The following is a 19,301-nucleotide window of genomic DNA, read 5'->3' as shown; positions in this document are numbered from 1 at the left end:
CTCCATCAAGCTTGACTTTCTGTGAAGAGTTAAAGAACGATAATCTGTTCTATGAGCAACTGGTTTTCAAATACTAACAAGCTCAAACAAATTATGCTTGGACCAAATATGATCAGACTATGGTGCTGATAATCATGTCAAGAGAGAGTACTGGCGAAATTCGTGCTTGAACACACTATACCTTGGTACGTTCTGTCACCACTCAGCTACTAGACAGCCTCATTGCTCCAGTGCACATCCGACTATCTGTAAGTGTGTTCTTCTCCTTCTTGGATTAAAAAATCTCATGCAGTTATCCAAGAAAGTCTATAGAAGAGGTAAAATGGGAATGACTAATGATTAAAATAGGCGTGCATAACAATCAGGTGCCTAACATTGTTAGGCTTAATTAGTTAGGCACGTCATTTCTTGTTTATCCACTTTCGACTTTTTGTCATGATCAATTCAGTTTTGTATCTGTTCTTTTATCTTTTCTTTCTGTTCTTTTCATCTCGTTTTCTGTCATCGGACAGAAGGGAACAAGGCAAGACGTGGCCAGCGACTATAAAATGCCTCGTGATATCCCTCCAGCTCTCCTATCACTAATACAATCTTCTGGCTATCCCTCTCTTCCAAACATTTCTGACCTGGAACTAATACGCTCCACGCTTATCGACTACTCAGATTCTATAGGCCGTCCAATACCATCGCCATCTGATGAAGCACTGATAATTAAAAAGGAGAAGAAACGGAAAGAGCGTGAGGATGAGGAAAGAGAAAGGGCAGCAATAGAAGCAAATGAAAAGGCCGGGTTGAAGTTGGAAGCAAATGAAAAGGCCGGGTTGAAGTTGGAAGCAAATGAAAAGACGAAACTACATGGCAGCGGGCCGTCAAGGGAGCAAGCTGCTGAAAAAAAGAGTGGTGTTCCAGCTGGAAAGACAAGTCCTGGGGTCAAAGTCAAGAGAGAGAGAGCATCATGTGTGTCCTTATCTCCATGATCCATATTTTACAAGCCTACTAATCACAGTACACAGTAAGTCCAGCGCCAAGTAATGCATCAACTGCAGCTAGCTTCAAGCCTTCTCAGCAACCTTATGGACCACAGATGAAAAAGAAGAAGATCAAGCGAGTGATTGATTCTGATGATGAAGCTCTGGGTATATTCGATTTTGCCAATGTTTCTTACTCACATGCTAACCATATACCTTAAACAGCCACACGCGACCGCTCGGCGACGCTCGCATCCCCTCAACCATATTCTCATCCAAATCAATCCACCACATCAGGTCTCAAACTCAAACTTCCCAATGCTCCTAAATCACGTCCTTCACTTTCTGTTGAAACCCCGCCTCCAATCTCCGCAACAGGGCTCGGATCACACATTGACTTTTCTCTACCTCAACCAGCAAGACCGCTTGTACCGATCAGGACAGGGCCAAAGAGGCCAATGCCTGCTGGACCCAAGAAGCAGAGCGAGGTTGATGAAGACTACAGTAATAAAAAAGCTCCTAATCAGGTTGCTTTCCCGACCTTTTGGAGCGCCATTGAGCCCTATCTTCGTGACATCAGAGAAGATGATCTTGCCATGTTGAATTTCAAAGTATGTATGGACCTTTCTTCGTTTGAATGATTGACTCATTCAGTTTCAGACTGATCCTTCCGAAGCCTATGAAATTCCTCCAAAAGGAAGACATTACACGGAAGTATGGGATGAAGAAGATGGTAACCCACCAGGGACCCGGACACGGGTGTCCGTACCCAACCTTCGTCAACAGCAACTACGAAAACATGTTCCTTCTGCCGGTTTAACCTTGCCGCATTTCATACCCGCCCAAGAAATGAGAGACGAGAATTTATTTGACGAACAGAGAGGTTTGGGTTGCTTGACAGAAAGGGTTGTAGCTGCAGTAGTTGGTCTGGGCAGACCAAAAGATGATAAGGAGCAGAGGCTTGGACAGACTGGAGAGGAAATCAGGCTTGAGCCTGTCAAAATTGACTTGGTAAATATGGAGGAGAGAATGAAGAGTGAGCTCAAAGCGGTGATGCTACTCGGCGAACACGAAGAGGTGACTTATCAAGGTTCTTATACGGATAGAGATGCTGATATTCACTCAGTTTGATCCCAACAGTAGGGATGATGACGAAGTCTCTGCTGCACTGCGACAATGCCAACGCCTCCTCGCAGCCCAAACGGCGCTCAATGACACTCGCAAAGCTCGTATTGCTGAAATTGCCAAACAGCGCCTTGCCTATGCTGACTATCGTGCCGCGCTCGATGGTGTCGAAAAGTCCATAGAAGAAGCCTGGGCAAAGCGCCTTAAAAAGTATGGCATCTCACCCAAAAAGCCCTCTATGAATGGGGAGCCTGGAGCGATTGTCGGCGATCATGGAGAAATGATTCAACTCAATCCATCAGGCCGGCCGCCTGTCCCAGAACCACTCAAGAGATTAGTTGAGACCAGAAAGAATTGGTTGAGTAGCGTGGGACAAGTCATCAAATCACGGCCAAGGGGCGAACTTTTGGGCATTCCGGAGACGTCTGTCTATAAAGCACTTGAAAACAAGGACAATGTATCATGAGACTGACAGATTGACCACAGTTGTATTCCTAACACGCCACGAGCCTCATCATGATTCACCATGTAGTAGTATGTATACTTGTTCATCCCGCTTTTCCAATCCAGCTCTGGATGCATACGTCCTTCGCAGCCACCGTCTTACGACATGGATTGATAATCTGTCAAGTCAGCAACACTCGGATATGTCCAAACAATGATTCAGCCATTCGCAAACGGGCGTATCCCAATCTCCGCGCTTCACACTGATGACCGAGCTCGGGCATGTTCTCCGTTTGCCAGTTTTTTGCCGAGGAATTGCGTATTTCGATGTTTGAGTGGTGGGTTAGTCACCGGTCCCTGTCTTTATTACCTGTCGGCATAAAGTTTTATATTGGCTTAGTGAGCCGTTGCCGGGGAGGTTTGTCAGCATGACAAAGATAAAGCAATGGTCGGCCAGAAGGAGAGAGAGGTATATATAGAGATGCCTGAAGAGGGTATAGGGTTAAAGAAAAAGAAGCTTCCAGAATGGCATCTCCACGCCCATCTACACCCTTCCCATACACTCACACACTCGTCCATGGACGCTCTGCATCTTACTTTCAGCCACACTCTGCCACACAACCACACTCTTCCCAACCACTCCATTTTCATATGACAAGGATGACTGAAAAGATCCCACTTTCACTTCAAAAGAATTCGGATAAGAAAATTGCTAGCCGACGGGCATCGTCGTCCCAATCCACCTTATCTGACTCGTCATCTATGCCCGTTTCAACTCCAAGGGTATCTGGAACGGAGAAGCCGAGCTTTCCCCGAGTCTTGTCTTCCACGTCTTCCTGTGCTTCGTCACAGTCGTCCCCCGAGTCCACGGCTTCAATGATGCCGGCCACGCCGCCTTCCTCGTATTCGCCTGCGACGTCTTTTATCATACAAACACCATCGTCGATGGACGACGCGGACCAAATCGGAGATGTGGCGTTTGAGGGATGGGATGAGGGAAGGAAAGAAAGGGTGAAGGACAGGTCAAAGTCTATAGCATTCTCACTCTCGAAGTTCAGCGATCGCGTGTTGTCCTCAAATAAGACATGCGGGGCAGATATATTCAAGTTTCGAACTGGCATGGAACAAAGAAAAACACTCACAAGTATGGTCGATGGTGGTAGATGGGAGGTTGTGGGATAGTCTACCTTCAGGGATGGTTATATTGGTGGTGAAGTTGGCGTAGTGATTTCAGGTTGTATATCTATTTGTCTAATGCACATTGTAATTGGCATGGCTGTCGAAAAAATGTAACAAAAGTTTGGGAGATGTATTAGAATGGACTGAAGAAAACAGAATTCAATTTAATTTCCAGAAAATCCACGTCATGCTGATATTTCCTTTGGTCCTTGGATTTATTGAAGTTGAATTTTCAAAAAAGTTCTTTAACTCTTATTAGATTCACCAAGTTATGCTTTCTACCTCATCAGCTGCAAGGGCTCTCTACAGACGGCCAACGCCATTCTGTCTCAGTACTGCATCTTTCTCGTCCTCCCCTTTTGTCCTTGCCCCCAAATCCAAAGCTGGAAAGAGTAAGTTATCAGTGTTTGGTAGACAGTCGCTGACTGTAGAATCCAAAGTTGTATCATCATGTCCCTCTGGGACAACTCTGACAGGCCTATCAATACTCAAAGACAAACCAGATCCAGTTGCGTTACCAGATGATCAATACCCTTCTTGGCTTTGGAGAATATTAGAAGACACGGGCAAGGAACACAAGACAGAAGAGAATGCAGTCAAGCTGAGCGCAGAAGGAAATGAAGAGTTTGACATGGCCAAGGAGAAGAAGAAACTGAAAAACTTGTATGTTTCTGAAATGGGATGGCAAAAATTAATGAAGTGTTGTAGAAATAGAGAAAATATTAAAGCCGCCAACTACTTGAAATCAACAACATAGAATTTTAGCATAGGCATTGGCTGTATTAACTTGTAACAATCCTTGCTGCAGGCGCTCACTAGACAAAACAAAGTGCCAGTAAACGACTTTTGTTAAAACGATACACACGATCCCATTGATAATCTTAGACAGGTCTACCCCAGCCTCCGCCTGGTATTCCAATCCTTGCCGCCAGTTGTTTATACTGTTTCGCTGCTAGTGCTGAAGTCCTTGCCCATAGTATTGCCAGCGCGAATATTAAAAAAAATATGTTTGCCGTCTACACACAAAGTTAACGCGACGTGTGGTACCTAGTTCTTGCAGACTTACGACAAATTCGTAGAAATCTTGACGTTCCTTCTTGATGACTTTTCCACAAGCCTCCCAAGCTGGAATTTCCCCTTGCTCAACGGTGGAAGAGTGGGTGGTATTGGCAGGGATGCAGTGTAAAAGCCGGCGATTGCCAAACGGTATACAGTACGCTTGGTCGAGCTTGGTGAATCGAGTTAGTCAATACACCTCAATCTTTAAATAGTAATAACCCACCTCGTCTTTGGGACACGGAGAACATTCTCCAAATGGCTTGCAAACTGAGTCTCCTGGTGGATATGTTGAAGACTCGACCCCGTTATCTGCTCTGTTGCTCCATAACATCACTCTCCTATTTGTTTCTCTAAATTTGGTTGCGTATGGTGGTTGAGCGGGGATGAAATCTTGAGCCAGGCTCAAGGAAAGAAGCAAGAGTATAGTGATGATGTATACATGACTACAACGTTTAGTGGGACACGCCGTCTACTAGGAACAATCTCCCTCACCTTTTGAAAGCTTTTAATCTGATCATTTCCAACAACTTGTATATCAAGAAATGGTTTAGATGGCAACTTATCTATTGTTGTGAATCAACCGGCGGGATCAAATTTCATAGATTATACAATGTTGCTTTCTCTTATTTCACTTCATGTGCATACATAATTTGATTGAGTTTGGCATGTAAAGCTATAGAGCTCACAATTTGTAATCGCCATTTATAACAATAGAAACGGCAACAAAAATTATACTAATCAAACTATTAGATTAAGAAATAACAGTGCATACTGGGAGATGGTAGAATATTACGTAAATATCCACCAATGAACGCGTCGTTGTCTTGACAGATTTGAAAGCCATTTCTTTCCATCTCTTCTTTTGCTTTCGGCATTTGTTATATATCAACAAAGATGTCAGTAGCAGTTCAGAAGCCTGTGAAAGCGCCAGCTTCGGCGCCAGGAGGATCGATCAAGGTGCTTGACTATCACGAGTGGCTTTTTCGTATGCTGATGATTATCTGTAGACATATTATCAAAACAAGATTGAAGCTGTCGAGCTTGATATCACTCGCAAAACCCAGAACCTGAGACGACTAGAAGCCCAGAGGAATGCACTCAATACAAGAGGTAATGTTTATCTCTGTTGTATTTCCTCCATCTAATCGTTTTCAAGTGAGACTGTTGCGGGAAGAGCTGCAAGTTTTGCAAGAGCCCGGAAGCTATGTAGGCGAAGTCATTAAGGTGATGGGCAAGAAGAAAGTCTTGGTCAAGGTGCAGCCAGAGGGCAAATATGGTAAATACAATCTCGCCATCTCATTTTTCTGACAAGAGGTAAAGTTGTCGACTTTTCACCTGATATCCCTGTCTCTGCTCTGACTCCCAACATCCGAGTATCTCTTCGAGCCGATTCTTATCTCCTTCACTCTATCCTTCCCAACAAGGTTGACCCTCTTGTCTCGCTTATGATGGTTGAAAAGGTTCCCGACTCAACTTATGAGATGGTTGGTGGATTAGATAAGCAAATCAAAGAGATCAAGGAGGTGATTGAATTACCTGTCAAGCACCCGGAGCTGTTTGAATCATTGGGTATCGCTCAGCCCAAGGGAGTGTTGCTTTATGGACCTCCGGGTACCGGGAAGACTCTTTTGGCACGTGCAGTGGCGCATCATACCGATTGTCGATTTATTCGAGTCTCTGGGTCTGAACTTGTGCAAAAGTATATTGGTGAAGGCTCAAGAATGGTTCGAGAACTATTTGTCATGGCTCGAGAGCATGCGCCAAGTATCATCTTCATGGACGAGATTGACTCCATTGGTAGTAGTCGAGGAGAGGGCGGCAAGGGTGATTCAGAAGTGCAAAGGACAATGATGGAGTTGCTAAACCAGTTGGATGGGTTTGAGCCTACCAAAAACATCAAAGTAGGAAACCCTATGTTTCTTCGACCGCGCTGACATAGCTGTAGGTTATCATGGCTACCAATCGTATAGATATCCTTGATTCTGCCCTTCTTCGACCAGGTCGTATCGATCGTAAAATCGAGTTCCCGCCTCCCAACCCTGAAGCCCGAATCACTATCCTCAAAATTCACTCCCGAAAAATGTCCCTGCAAAGAGGTATCAACTTTAGGGCATTAGCAGAAAAGATGGGCCATTGTTCCGGTGCTGAAGTCCGGGGTATTTGTACCGAAGCCGGTGAGTCAAGCGATTTAGCTTTTTGACTATAGATTGACGTATCGTAGGCATGTATGCCCTCCGAGAGAGAAGACAGTATGTGGGGCAGGAAGACTTTGAGATGGCTGTGGCTAAGGTGTTGAAGAAGAATGCTGAGAGCAATATGAGTATGAACAAGCTGTTTAGTTGATTTTTCAGCGTGTATATTGGCATGAATAACACAATACTCATATCAGTTAATAACTTTACAATGATTGCTCTAATTTCCAGTCGATATCTGGATCCGACCTATACAGCTCTATGCAACTTCCTCTCCGCTTCCCGCTCCCCTGCCGTCTCCTTTCAACTCGATTCCTCGTCCTCCAGTATTTCTATTTGCTTCGTTTCTAATTGCTTCCAGTTCTTGGTCTGTAGGTATTCTGTCTGATGGGTCGGGTGCAAAGGAAGACATTGTACGTAAAACGAGATCGGCAGAGGAGAGAAAAGAGTTTGTAGCGAGACGAAGGAGGCGAACAGTGGTGGCTTCATAGTTGCTACATAGGCGTCAGCGCTGCCAGCTTGCACAGATACAGACCACTTGCACAACCAAAACGATCCCATCCACGCTCATTTCACGATGTACCAGACTCCCATTCTGTTCTCTATCTACGTCAAGCGCCCGCTTTGCAATGGCTGCATGCTCAGCGGTAAGGAAGGGTATTCTCAGTATGCTACAGTGGTCAGTATATGAAGGCTGACGATCAACCTACACTGTATGCCAGCCTTGTCTTTGGTCCGACATTTTATATACAAAATGAATGACGAAGATGTGATGAGAAAGAGAAATCAATTCACCGCGCGGAATTAATCCTTTTTTCATATTTTGTCTTTTGTTTCTATTCCAATTTACACAACTAATCATGATAAAGGTAATGGATCAAATTGTATACAACGGCTGATATTCAAAAGCTATGGAGTGTCAAGAAGAATGAAGAGGCAGCAGCCAAGAAACGTCCCAAAGTCACTGCTGCCCAGCTACGAATCCAAAAAGGTTGGCTATATCACTTCAATCCATGCACTAAATAAAGATATCTACAGACTTGACGGAGTTGGACTTGCCTCCAACTATCAAGACTGTCTTTCCCGATCCCTCTGACGTTCTTAACTTCAATATGACCATCACGCCCGACGAAGGCATTTACAATGGTGGCGTATTCAACTTTTCTTTTGCCATTAATGCCAACTACCCACATGAGCCGCCTAAAGTAAGATGCAAAGAAAGGATTTATCATCCCAATCTAGATTTGGAGGGGAATGTCTGCTTGTGAGTTGTACACGTTTGGAGGGGAAGGAGCTGATGAGATGTAGAAATATCCTTCGTGAAGATTGGAAACCCGTCTTAACGTTGTCTTCCATTATGATTGGTATACAATATCTCTTTCTTGAGCCGTACGTCTTGGCCACAACGTCAATGGTGACTGAATCTGTGTAGTAATCCTGATGACCCCCTCAATAAAGGTTGGTTTTAAAAACGGAAAAGATAACTAACGCTTTGTAGATGCTGCCGAAGACTTTAGACGGAATCGAGACGTATTCATCTCCCATGTCAAGGCTGCCATGCGCGGCGGATCTGTTAATGGAGAGCACTTTGATCGGGTCTTTCCTTGAACGTAGATACTTGCTGTCAAGGTCAGGTAATCAAAGTAGACAGATGAACGAGATTTTACAGGTGACATGGATCATGCCTAACATCATACTGTGGTCATGATCTTCTTCCCTTGAACCATTTGCCAAATTTGGCCCACGCATACCAAAAGCTCTTGACGGGCCCCGCTGTAAACAACCCTTTGACGCTTTGCTTCAATGCGGGGCCATGTATAATCTTTTGTAGCTCTCGATTTACAACCTGTCGAAATTTGGGATCAGAGAGAGGCTGCGTCCAGGTAGAAATGGTCAGAGGCTTTTCAGTTGATGAAGCGTAGTGTCTTGTAAGGGCTAGGCGTAGTGTCTTGGGAAGTGTCGACACAAGGTGACAAAGGTGCTCCATGTCGGTGGGTTGCTACCGACATTGAGCCATCCAGTCACATTCCGCCAGACTCACAGTAAATTTGGCTTCTCCGTTCCCTTCCCATTCCCATTCTCCGTCCTTGCCTTTTCTTCTCACCCTCTTTTGCCTCAGCAGCCCGCCATACAGCTCTCTAAACCCTTGTCTTGCTCCGGGACCTTGGACGATGTTCCTCACTTTTTCCGGGTTCTCTGCACCTGGGATACTCATCCGTGGATCGCCTGAATATGAGAGCCTCGCAATCTGCTCCCATAACTGATCCTCTGTAAAACAGGACGGTAATAGCAGCAGCGATAAAGACAGGGCTGAGCGAGTATTAGCATTCAAAGCAGCTTGCAGAGTGAACGGAGCAGGTAAAAGCGTCAATACAGGTTTTTGAAGACGTCCCGAGAGGTAAAACGTTGTCCAGTCGTGTAGATCCTCTTCTAATGATGATGTGCTCATTACCCCATATTTGACATACTACCAGTCAAAATATCAACTGAAGCATGCCAGTACGCACATAGACTCACGGTACCGCTTATGTCCACTTGGGTCACATACCAAATCCCAGCTCCCCATCTCTCGCTCACCTTCGCCACAGCCCTCGAGCCCATAAGTCTGGCATAGACTGGGTAATGTTCTGGGTTCTGCTGCATATTGACTTTGTGGAACGCTTCTACATCAGGTGTTGATAGTAGCAGGTCTGTCAGCGGCTTGGATTTGTCAGACGAAGGTGGCTTCAAAGTTGCTTGTGGCATCACGCCACTTCCATAAGCTGCTGCCCAATCTATAGGAGCTAGAAATGCTGCTACGACCGGTCGAATACGCTCGTAGACATTGCTTTCTCGCTTTATCTCAGTTAAGGAAGAGCAGGCTCTTGTCAGTTGCGTATATCCATCATATCTTGCGCCGAGCTGCTTGCTGAGTTTAATGATGCTTCTAGCCATTTTGATAAGTATTGTTGAAGTAATGAAAACGTTTGTCAATGCCATCTCGACTTTTGTTTTCACCGCCGCCACATCTGAAAAATATCGCCGAGATAGAAAAAAAGTAGACAGTCACGACTTTATTGACATGATTTAATTTTTGTTTTGTCATTCTCAAAACAATTTATAAAGAAAAGATGTCTTTTGGAACGTTTGGTGAGTAGTGTGCATAAGAAGGAGAATGTAATAGGTTAACAGGCAAGAAGGTCAAGCTGCCCCCAAGCAAGGGTTTGGTGGCTTTGGCCAATCCACAACTGGGACGGCGGCGACTACTTCACCTTTTACCTCTCAAGCCGGGCAGCAGCAGTCAGCTGGGTTATTTGGAAGTCAAGCAAAACCTTCAGGAGGGTTGTTTGGGTCAACAGCGCAGCCTCAGCAACAACAACAACAACAGCAGCAGCAACAAACAGGAGGATTATTTGGTTCGGGGGCTGCTGCCAATGGGACGAGTACGGCAGGAGTGGGAGGTAGTCTTTTTGGACAGCCTCCAAAGCAGCAACAACAGCAGGGCGGGTTGTTTGGGTCGACGAGCACGGCGCCAAGTGGGAGTGGAGGATTGTTTGGACAACCGCAAGGGCAATCGGGAGGGATGTTTGGTAGTACGGCAGGGGCTAATACAGCAGGAGGTGGACTATTTGGATCAAGTAATCAACAACCGGCTGGCAGCGGTCTGTTTAGTTCAACGTCACAATCTCAGCAGCAGAGCGGACTCAACACTTTTGGGCAATCACAGGCTAAATCTACAGGCGGCCTTTTTGGTTCCAACCAACCTCAACAGCAATCACAACAGCTCGGAGGCAATCTGCTGGGTAGTATTGCTCAATCACAACCTCAACAAGGATACCTTTTCAATCCAAATTCAAGTACAAGCCAGTTGGGGCAAAGCCAATCACTGGGAATGCAACTTGCATCGAGAAAGGACATGGATATCGAGTCTCGGATAAAATATGTACAGGATGCGTGGGATAGCAGTAATCCTAGTTGCCGTTTTAAGGTATGTAGCGCTGTCTTGTTAGCATAGTGGAGCTGATTAGTGACAGTGCTTTTTCTACAATGTGGTCGAAGATGGTACAGCAGGGAAATATGGAAGGCCACCAGGCGCAAATGATGATGTCAAATGGGCCAAGGCGCTGAGAGATAATCCTGACTCCAATTCGTATGTCCGCGCAATCGTTTCGCATCAATCTGACATTCTCTAGTATGGTACCTGTGCTTGCGGTGGGCTGGGATGATTTGAAAAATCGTCAGCAATTGCAAGAAAACGTTGCTGCTGTTCATCAGGAGCGTATTAAGGAGATAACCGCCGCTATTACTCATACCCGGCAAACTTCTCTTTCTTCCTCCATCCGTCTTGCCAATTTACAAGCTCGCCAAACGCAGCTTATTCACCGATTAATTTATCTCGCAGCTCAAACACCCAAATACATACCCATCGCTCAATCCACAGTTTTCAAACAAGAGGAAGCGGACATGTTGAAAAAATTGGAGAGTGTCAAAGCCGAATTGGAAGGTACTGTAAAGAGTAGTATAAAGAGAAAAGATGCCAGAGAGCAGAGAGGACGGCTGCTGGGTCAGATCAATGAGCTTTGGGGCCGACTGGAAGAGATCAGGAGGAGGCGCAAGGCCAGAGGACAGGATGGGAGAGAACAGTGGCTTGGAGACGAAAAAGTATTGGCAGAAATTGCGGAGGTTAGCTCTTTTATTCAATTCTTGTTTTGAATACTAACAGCCAGTGGTAGGTTTTGGCAACTCAACAAAACGCTCTTCAAAAGCTTTCAGACTTGGCTCATGAAGCTAATTTTGATGTGGACGTAATGCTTCAGAATTGCGGGTCAAGTAAAGACCGATGGTAGAAAGGTTGCTAGGTGGCTGTGAATCGTATAAACATGGCATATAGTTTGATTTTAGCCCAAGAAGCCCCCCAGTACTACTAATTGGACATGAATTTCTACATTTCTTTCAACATTTACTATATACTTTTTGTACACATATTTTCATCTTACAGATAAGAAAAGCATTCTCCTTCAACCATCCATTCGGATATGGATATCGATTCCCCCCCGTCAGTCTCTTTTCCGGACCCGTCAGACCCTCACAACCATATCACCCTCCCCTCCTTCTCGGTCTCCTTCCCACTTCCGTTCAGAGTATTCTTCTTGGTGGGACTGGCAATACTATTATGGACAATAAACTTACAAGTAATGGGCTGGCTAGGACTAGACATGAGCTGGGTACTAGATCTGAGAGATAATACAAGTGGTGAGGGAGATGAAGAAGGAGGTGGATTGAATGAAGATGGGATGGGTAAAGGGAGGATGGAGTATGGTATTCATCCGTCTCCACCTATTCAATCTGCATCTTCCGCGTTAATAAACCCAGATACTGGCAATGCCAACGACATGCCAGTCACGCCCATACATCCAGATCCAACACTCATAACCAGACCACCCTCCAACAAGCTTCACGTTGGCATGTACAAGCTCTTGCTACTTTACACTGCCTGGGTAGGCGGAGCGTGGGCTCTGTTTAGGATAATCACAGCTGGCGAGGAGGAAGCCATGGAACGATGGAGGGCTATACCTGGTTTGGCCGGGCTCGGTATCTTGGGGGCTGCTGTTGTGCCATGGAGAGGCGTTGGTGAGAGAGAACGAGCCAGTTTCAGGCGGTGCGTCGTCCTTTACAAGAAAGTGCTCTACTAATTTAAGAGAGCAGAGCAATGAAGAGAATATTGTTACCCAGACTTCATGACCCTATCTATTTTTCTGATGTTATTCTCGCTGATATCCTGACGTCTTTTGCCAAAGTTTTGGGAGACTTGTGGGTATCTACATCTCAGATATGGTTTGGCGGTGTGACTCAAGGCCGGGTGAGCCAGCATGGCTGGTCAAAGTACATTACTTTGTTTATGGTCAGGTGTGTTCTCTTGGAGGATATCGACCATGGACCATGCTGATAGCCATGTAGCTTACCATATTTATTACGTTTTCGGCAATGTCTATTGGAATACTATCAATCTTCGTGGTCCTCTCCACGGCCGCTTGCAAATGCTCTCAAGTATTTTTCGGCTTTTCCGGTAATCTTTCTATCAGCCGCTCAGAAAACTGTCATTACCGATATCGCTCTTCAGAAAGGCGTCACTGTTCAAGAACTTAGCAAACATCACGACAGATGGTATGGTCAGCATAGGTTGTTTAGGCTGTGGCTACTTGCCGTCTGTGTCAACTCCTTGTACAGTTTCTGGTGGGATGTCATGATGGATTGGGGACTGACATTGTGGGAGATTGACACATGGTTTCCTAACCGTAGAGAAGGTGGATTGTATCTCATCAGTCCTGGTGGTAGACGGCGAGAAGGATGGGTTGAACGGATCAAGAGAGTGTTGGGTACACAAAATCAGATCAGTCATCAGCGTTCACCTTGTCCTACTCCTTCATCATCCCATAGTACACCACAAGCTTCCTCAATCCTTAGTCCTCAAAGATCTTCCTCGTCTTCAAAGTCCTTCTTTGCTTTTGGTCTTCGTTCAACTCTTCTCCTTCCCGATCCCACAGTCTATCATATTTTCACTCTCATTGACCTTGTGCTTCGATTTACTTGGTCTCTCAAATTGTCGAGCCATTTGCACACCATCAGTGAAATTGAGAGTGGAGTTTTCTTGATGGAGATATTAGAACTGTTGCGGAGATGGATGTGGGTGTTTATCAGATGTGAATGGGAGATAGTCAAGAAAAGGCAGGAAGGAAAATGGGGGAGAAAACAAGTCGCTTGGCAAGAAGAGGGAGAGTAATTAGGACATAACTGTGCAAGGGAATGTAAAGCGAATTAGCTGGGCCTGGCATCGCTACACCAAGACATTTTGATGATAGATTGCATGTAGATGACATTTAATGCCTACAACAGAGTGTTTGTGGATCATTCGACATTCTTTCTCTTGTTCTTCGTTTCTACCATCTCCTCCCTATAACTTTCTGAGTTTTCGCTTCAGCATGCTGAACTTGATTGGTTTGGCAGACTCACTTGTACACAGTCTTTGAAAGCTTGGAATTCCTTTTTGCACATATCTTTAGACACATCTGTATATGATTTACCGATACATTGACCGTACGCTAGTGACTGTTTCAATCACTATTAGCTCAGTCTTGTTTACATTTCCCTTGCTCCTCGCAGGCCGGTATAGAGACTGTTGAATGACTTAAGAAGTTGAATACAGACCTGGGCGGCACAAGATTTAGAAGCAGCAGCAAGAGTTTTGAGAGGCTGTTTGTCTTGAAAACGAGAAGGCATTTTGAGGTAAGAAGTAATATGGCTGTTTATTGTTTTTGGAACATTCTGTTAAAGATGAAGGAATTCAATAAAAAAACGTTGACATATGAGATAAAGCGGAATCAAATTGTCGTTGGACCAAAGTTTGCTGAGGGGGTGAGATGGGTTATAAAAGCCGTTTACTGTGGATATAATAGAGAAGCTTGGCTCTGTAACATGTACGACTAGGGCCTGTAACAAGCAGCATAGACTATTACCATCCACAGGAGAACAACAAGGTCAACAGCAAGGCCTGCTTTTGGCAGGATGCATTTACAATGTGCAAGCTTGGCACAAGTTTTCAGAGTGATAATAATACAACAATAAATGACAATGGTATAGCTATTGCTGCGCATACTTATTAGCAGGATAATTGCAAAACCACTCACTTTTAGCTCACACCTTATCTACTCTTCTTACTGTCATACCACGATTTGTATAACCGTCCGGAATCTTGTCCAACAGCAAATACTAAGAGAAAACCGTTAGTTCTCAACCTATCGGTGGCTTAACCGGTTGCAACACTTGCGTCCTCTTTCATCGCCTTCCATTCCATCTCTAAACGTTTCTCCTTTACTGGTACTGATTTCTGGTAAAGTGTGGTCTGCTGTGGCATGATGAGCAGCTAGATCATACAGAGTGGGCAATCTTCCAGTAAAGGCCTATAATTCGATCAAAACTGCCCGCAGCATCTGGAGAGTTTTACAAACCCCTCGCATCATATCTCGGATATTGACCGCTTGAGCTTCTTCAAGAATCTCGGCCAACCTCTTACCCAACCGATACCACCATCCATTCCCTCCCACAAGATTTGAAAGCTTGACAGCTATGGGCGAAGCAATCAGAGCTGATCGTACTCTATGAGAAAACGGAACAGGCAGTGTGAATGTTGTAAATTGACTAAAAAGGCAAGAATTAAAACTGAATTGTAGCCACCTAATATAAAAGACAAACTTGATGCTCAAAGTACCGGCTAGCCAAAAAGGCAGCTCTATCTTTGTCCCCTCACGTATCTCAACAAATTATTAGCATGGTTCCATCGCGCTTGGCGATCCATCACACATTGTCTTCGCTGCCCCCTTCCAGATAACCAAGCCCGTCAACATCAAGTGTGAATGTACAGGATAATTTCTGAACAATGCGGTGTTAGAAACGGCCATGAGAGATCTGCACGCATACCTGATTATCCGCCAAGATAGATGTAATGGAAAAATAATCGTCTTCCATCCTTTTTTGATTATATTTTTAATATAAAACATAAAATGATAAAGAGAAATGAATGACGCGCAATTATGAACGCGTCTCGCATGCCTATTCACTAGCGTCTAGCGTGCCTAAATAATTAAGCGAATGTTATATTCAGCTTTTATCATTTACTTTAATCTTATAAATTAACTACTTTTTCATTGTTTTCTCCTTTTCAACAAAATCAGATTCTTAAGCGAAACACACCATGAGACCAACATCAATTCTTGCTGGAGCATCTCGCATCCCACTCACAGGAAAAAGAGGCAACAAAGATTTTTATAAAGGTCTGCTATCCATACTTCCCCTCTTTCTTCGACCCACCATCCTCTTGATGATATATCAGCTGACAACCATCTCTTAATATAGGCACGGGTCAAGCAAGAGTACCCGGAGGCGGTCATCGAACAGGCGCACCTGGTGTACATGTTGTTAGAGGAAAAGCAAAGTATAGGCTATTGGACGACAAAGTTAGAGTATTCATTGGCCCAGGAAATGATGCTTTGATGAATACCGAAGTCCGCTATGTGTCTTTCATGAAATTTAAGAATATTCTGACTTGTTTGAAAACAGCTGAAGCCATATGTCGCTACACGAGATGAATCCGATCCTCATCACAAGACATTCTTCAATCCCTTTGCTCCCGGTAGCCCGTTGCGCCCTCGTTTGCCTTCATTTTCTCCCAATGCACAACAATCAAAGCCTGAAGTTCCTCTATCAAGAAAGGATTTCACAAAATTTAGCAAACAATATTCGCAATTGAGTGGAGAGGAAAAACAGTGGGTTATCATGGAGCAGAGGAGAAAGTGGTGGCAAGCTATGGAAAAGATGTATCAGATGCGCAGTGGAGAAGAATCGGCAGGAACAGCAGAACAAGAATCAAAAGCTCCTGCCTAGGCATCATGCATTATTGCTCTTTGACTCCGTAAAATATATGACTTTTTCAAAAACATTTCAAATGGCAAAAAGAATGACATATGTAAAACTTTTATCCCTATTGTAACCTCTCAGCTGGTAGAAGCGCCCACAGCCAATCTCTTCAAATGTTCCATAAAGACCTGCAAGCTAACATCATCAGTAAAGATGGCCTGCCCACTGGCAGGTCCTGCTCCATAATTACTTCCACTCATATGCGTGGTAGACGGATTTAGTTTCGAAAGCAAAAACCTTGCTTGACTTCCACCTTGATCACAAACGACGTAACGAGGGATAGGCAATCGGTCTTCTAAAAGCTCTTGGGCATCCGTCACTGGACACTCGAGCAACTCTTTAAAGTTGGCATAGTCCTCTTGTTCTTGATAGTTGGCCTTGCGCCATTGAGCAATTGTCTCACCATGGAAGATGAGAATGTGGAAAAAGGTATCAAGGAGGAGAATAACGTCAGGTCGGATAGAAACAGAGTCAAGGAGGACAGGATGAGGTTCCGAATCAAAACCGTAAGACATGAGCGTAGGTTGAATCATGATAAGAGAGTTGTTAACATCCGCGTCGTTCAAGACATGACTAAACCGTTCGTTGGTAAAACTCCTTTTCTAATCCAAATACGTACCGGTAGAATGCAGTCTCATCAGGTGAGTTGTTAAATACTTGTAAGAATTGACTCCTTCGCAAGTGAAACATGAATTGAGGATAGATTGAGAAATTGGGGCCGAGTTGGAAACTTGTAGGATCTTCCTTTCTATAATCTGCGAATTTTTGACATAATCTAATCAACATCCTATCCAGCCATCTCAAAACATCTGGTGAATCATCAATCTCTGCCTTGAAGACAGCGATACGAGCCATGAGCACGGCAGCAGCTTCCTGGTCGAATGACGCGGCAATAGAAGGATGTCCGCCTTCTTGGAAATTCCGAGACAGAGTGGTTACTCTGAGACGGTACTGTCCCGATGCATGCTGATAATGAGTCACAAACTGAATCAAGCCCGATTGATTCGGTGCTAAAGCCTGGCCAGCAGGAGTAACTACCTCAAAGTACGCAGCGAGGGTGCTCTTAGGCGTAAGAGAGCAGACTTTCCAGGCAGAGGTATGGCCAACACCAATGTCCGTTTCACCAACACTGGCAGATTTTTTGTTGGCAGAAATGACGTGGCCAATGACACCGGAGATCTTGATCTCTTTTGTAGTCTACTCTCGACATTAGTAAGAGCCACACAATGCGTAAATGTCATCATACAAGAACGTCAAATGTCGCGTTGAAGCCCATTTTAAGGAAACCTTGTTCATCTTTTGCAAATGTCCTCAAGAAGCTTTGCTTAAAGATGGCCGTTATGAACGAATCAGAAATTACCATGAAACCATTTGTAGCGTTTGGCAAGCTCTTCATCTCTAGTAACCCCACTTGATCCAAACAGCCCGCGTAAATGTCGATAGCGTGCCCATTGACAGAAGCTCGCTTAGAAAGGGCTTCGTAAAACTTGGTGGCACGTTTAAAATGTTTGGCGCTATCTCGATCGATATCGTGGTGAGATCTAATAGGCTCACGAAGTTCAGGGGCAACGACAAGACCAGGACCATCCGTAGCGGGACCACCTGCAAAGAGCATAATCCTAGCGCCGGTGTTGGGGAATGCAGATTCGAGTAAAGAGACTGCCACGTTCAAGGCGACACCAGTACACCTCAGAGGCCTTCTGTCTTGGTCTACAGGCCAAGGGTCGCGCTGAAGTTGCTCCAAAATGTTGGTGAGTTGAAATTCGCAAGCTTGAACCGGCATGAGGAACTTGGAAGCGGCAGGAGCGGGCATAGGTTGACCAGGTCGCATAGGCTGCATAGGTCGCTCAGAAGGGTTGAGTCCAAGCATGTCGGAAATTTGCTTGGAAGTGTAGTCCTTGGCACCGCGGAATACATAGGCTTTGGGGCAGTCGGCGTATGCAATTTCATGAACCATGGCCTGTGATCTTGTTGGTGACTGACAGACAAAATACGACGTACCATGGTGCCGTATGTAATCAAACCAACCAACGCGTTTGGTGGCAACAGACTCAAGCTAACCACTAATGTTTCTTTCAGTGCATTGAGTTCATCCTCGTCAACACACGTATCTACGACATAAAGAAAGATGGGTGGGATTTGGGCAGGGCGAGAGAGGGTATACTCAATGGTGGTAAATTTGGGCTGAAGTTCAGGAGGAAGCGACGTAGGAGAGAGATCCTGATGGTAGTGGGGAGGGAAAGGATTCCTCTGGAGGCAGAAAGGACAAATCCACATCTTGCCTCGAATATCAATCTGGCTGCATCCAACGTCAGCTCTCATACGAAGTTGCAAAGGCTGACACACCAATACGGGTTGAGGATAGCTTTACAAGATGCACCTTTGCATGTCACAGGTTCATACATGACTGGCGGGAGGTCTTCGCGCTCCTTCAACGGAGTATAGAGAGCAGAGATGGGAACTACCGTTCGAGTTGCCTCTATCCTACTGGAAGGCCAAGTGTTCCAGGATAGCCTAACGCCTAATGCCGCATGAGCTCTGAATATCCTGGCGGCGAGGTTGACCTACCATCTTTGTCTTCCACGTCCTCAAATCCGTTCATTTCGTCTTTATATAATTGTAGAAATGAGAAAGAGCGAATAGATAGAAATGTAGCTTGTGATGAGGTGGAAGTGTGGCACTTGAACGGAACCAAATTTATCTTGTATTCTATCCCTTATCTATTTACAAGTTGATAATAATTGTAATTACTATAACGATTGTTTTGTAATTGCTATAGTAGTTTCAATAGCAATTCTCATAAGAACTATCTCGATGGTAAAGCAAATAGCAGTGAGAATGTATAGTCAATAAGAACGAGATATAGGGACAAGGTGGGATACAG

At 44.8% G+C, this 19,301-nt stretch overlaps 13 protein-coding genes across 13 annotated transcripts; 7 read left to right on the top strand and 6 right to left on the bottom strand.

The window, feature by feature from the left end:
• Window positions 1–548: 548 nt before the first annotated feature.
• Window positions 549–2,559, top strand: L203_104632 (uncharacterized protein; the record flags this gene model as incomplete). The annotated part of the gene is made up of 5 exons (XM_066214012.1): window positions 549–957; window positions 1,014–1,136; window positions 1,194–1,579; window positions 1,629–2,045; window positions 2,095–2,559. The coding sequence occupies 5 exons, from the start codon at window positions 549–551 to the stop codon at window positions 2,557–2,559; spliced, it is 1,800 nt and encodes a 599-aa protein (XP_066070109.1).
• Window positions 2,560–3,223: 664 nt separating this feature from the next.
• On the bottom strand, window positions 3,224–3,658 carry L203_104631 (uncharacterized protein; the record flags this gene model as incomplete). Its single annotated transcript, XM_066214011.1, has 1 exon — window positions 3,224–3,658. One exon carries the CDS (start codon window positions 3,656–3,658, stop codon window positions 3,224–3,226), a length of 435 nt encoding a protein of 144 aa, XP_066070108.1.
• A 329-nt stretch (window positions 3,659–3,987) lies between these two features.
• L203_104630 (uncharacterized protein) lies at window positions 3,988–4,473 on the top strand (the record flags this gene model as incomplete). The annotated part of the gene is made up of 3 exons (XM_066214010.1): window positions 3,988–4,108; window positions 4,157–4,379; window positions 4,425–4,473. 3 exons carry the CDS (start codon window positions 3,988–3,990, stop codon window positions 4,471–4,473), a joined length of 393 nt encoding a protein of 130 aa, XP_066070107.1.
• A 124-nt stretch (window positions 4,474–4,597) lies between these two features.
• Window positions 4,598–5,293, bottom strand: L203_104629 (uncharacterized protein; the record flags this gene model as incomplete). Its single annotated transcript, XM_066214009.1, has 4 exons — window positions 4,598–4,732; window positions 4,783–4,944; window positions 4,999–5,218; window positions 5,268–5,293. The coding sequence occupies 4 exons, from the start codon at window positions 5,291–5,293 to the stop codon at window positions 4,598–4,600; spliced, it is 543 nt and encodes a 180-aa protein (XP_066070106.1).
• Window positions 5,294–5,669: 376 nt separating this feature from the next.
• On the top strand, window positions 5,670–7,118 carry L203_104628 (26S protease regulatory subunit 8; the record flags this gene model as incomplete). Its single annotated transcript, XM_066214008.1, has 6 exons — window positions 5,670–5,732; window positions 5,783–5,885; window positions 5,932–6,051; window positions 6,096–6,676; window positions 6,721–6,949; window positions 6,997–7,118. 6 exons carry the CDS (start codon window positions 5,670–5,672, stop codon window positions 7,116–7,118), a joined length of 1,218 nt encoding a protein of 405 aa, XP_066070105.1.
• Window positions 7,119–7,226: 108 nt separating this feature from the next.
• Window positions 7,227–7,538, bottom strand: L203_104627 (uncharacterized protein; the record flags this gene model as incomplete). Its single annotated transcript, XM_066214007.1, has 2 exons — window positions 7,227–7,461; window positions 7,510–7,538. The coding sequence occupies 2 exons, from the start codon at window positions 7,536–7,538 to the stop codon at window positions 7,227–7,229; spliced, it is 264 nt and encodes an 87-aa protein (XP_066070104.1).
• A 58-nt stretch (window positions 7,539–7,596) lies between these two features.
• L203_104626 (uncharacterized protein) lies at window positions 7,597–8,436 on the top strand (the record flags this gene model as incomplete). The annotated part of the gene is made up of 5 exons (XM_066214006.1): window positions 7,597–7,614; window positions 7,877–7,958; window positions 8,006–8,231; window positions 8,276–8,356; window positions 8,400–8,436. The coding sequence occupies 5 exons, from the start codon at window positions 7,597–7,599 to the stop codon at window positions 8,434–8,436; spliced, it is 444 nt and encodes a 147-aa protein (XP_066070103.1).
• A 233-nt stretch (window positions 8,437–8,669) lies between these two features.
• On the bottom strand, window positions 8,670–9,901 carry L203_104625 (uncharacterized protein; the record flags this gene model as incomplete). The annotated part of the gene is made up of 3 exons (XM_066214005.1): window positions 8,670–8,966; window positions 9,009–9,434; window positions 9,485–9,901. The coding sequence occupies 3 exons, from the start codon at window positions 9,899–9,901 to the stop codon at window positions 8,670–8,672; spliced, it is 1,140 nt and encodes a 379-aa protein (XP_066070102.1).
• A 176-nt stretch (window positions 9,902–10,077) lies between these two features.
• L203_104624 (uncharacterized protein) lies at window positions 10,078–11,793 on the top strand (the record flags this gene model as incomplete). The annotated part of the gene is made up of 5 exons (XM_066214004.1): window positions 10,078–10,096; window positions 10,147–10,934; window positions 10,981–11,096; window positions 11,140–11,629; window positions 11,680–11,793. The coding sequence occupies 5 exons, from the start codon at window positions 10,078–10,080 to the stop codon at window positions 11,791–11,793; spliced, it is 1,527 nt and encodes a 508-aa protein (XP_066070101.1).
• A 189-nt stretch (window positions 11,794–11,982) lies between these two features.
• L203_104623 (uncharacterized protein) lies at window positions 11,983–13,727 on the top strand (the record flags this gene model as incomplete). Its single annotated transcript, XM_066214003.1, has 3 exons — window positions 11,983–12,605; window positions 12,653–12,853; window positions 12,905–13,727. The coding sequence occupies 3 exons, from the start codon at window positions 11,983–11,985 to the stop codon at window positions 13,725–13,727; spliced, it is 1,647 nt and encodes a 548-aa protein (XP_066070100.1).
• A 918-nt stretch (window positions 13,728–14,645) lies between these two features.
• L203_104622 (DNA replication complex GINS protein PSF3) lies at window positions 14,646–15,469 on the bottom strand (the record flags this gene model as incomplete). The annotated part of the gene is made up of 6 exons (XM_066214002.1): window positions 14,646–14,713; window positions 14,772–14,904; window positions 14,953–15,142; window positions 15,197–15,255; window positions 15,305–15,373; window positions 15,422–15,469. 6 exons carry the CDS (start codon window positions 15,467–15,469, stop codon window positions 14,646–14,648), a joined length of 567 nt encoding a protein of 188 aa, XP_066070099.1.
• A 226-nt stretch (window positions 15,470–15,695) lies between these two features.
• On the top strand, window positions 15,696–16,384 carry L203_104621 (uncharacterized protein; the record flags this gene model as incomplete). Its single annotated transcript, XM_066214001.1, has 3 exons — window positions 15,696–15,774; window positions 15,857–16,005; window positions 16,061–16,384. The coding sequence occupies 3 exons, from the start codon at window positions 15,696–15,698 to the stop codon at window positions 16,382–16,384; spliced, it is 552 nt and encodes a 183-aa protein (XP_066070098.1).
• Window positions 16,385–16,494: 110 nt separating this feature from the next.
• Window positions 16,495–19,019, bottom strand: L203_104620 (protein transporter SEC23; the record flags this gene model as incomplete). Its single annotated transcript, XM_066214000.1, has 6 exons — window positions 16,495–16,990; window positions 17,037–17,614; window positions 17,664–18,395; window positions 18,446–18,716; window positions 18,764–18,938; window positions 18,986–19,019. 6 exons carry the CDS (start codon window positions 19,017–19,019, stop codon window positions 16,495–16,497), a joined length of 2,286 nt encoding a protein of 761 aa, XP_066070097.1.
• Between the last annotated feature and the right edge of the window lie 282 nt (window positions 19,020–19,301).

Source organism: Cryptococcus depauperatus, chromosome 5 (assembly GCF_001720195.1).
Source record: "Cryptococcus depauperatus CBS 7841 chromosome 5, complete sequence".
Lineage (NCBI taxonomy): Eukaryota > Fungi > Basidiomycota > Tremellomycetes > Tremellales > Cryptococcaceae > Cryptococcus > Cryptococcus depauperatus.
Note: the sequence above shows the minus strand (reverse complement) of the source record. Positions and strands in the feature narration are given on the sequence as shown.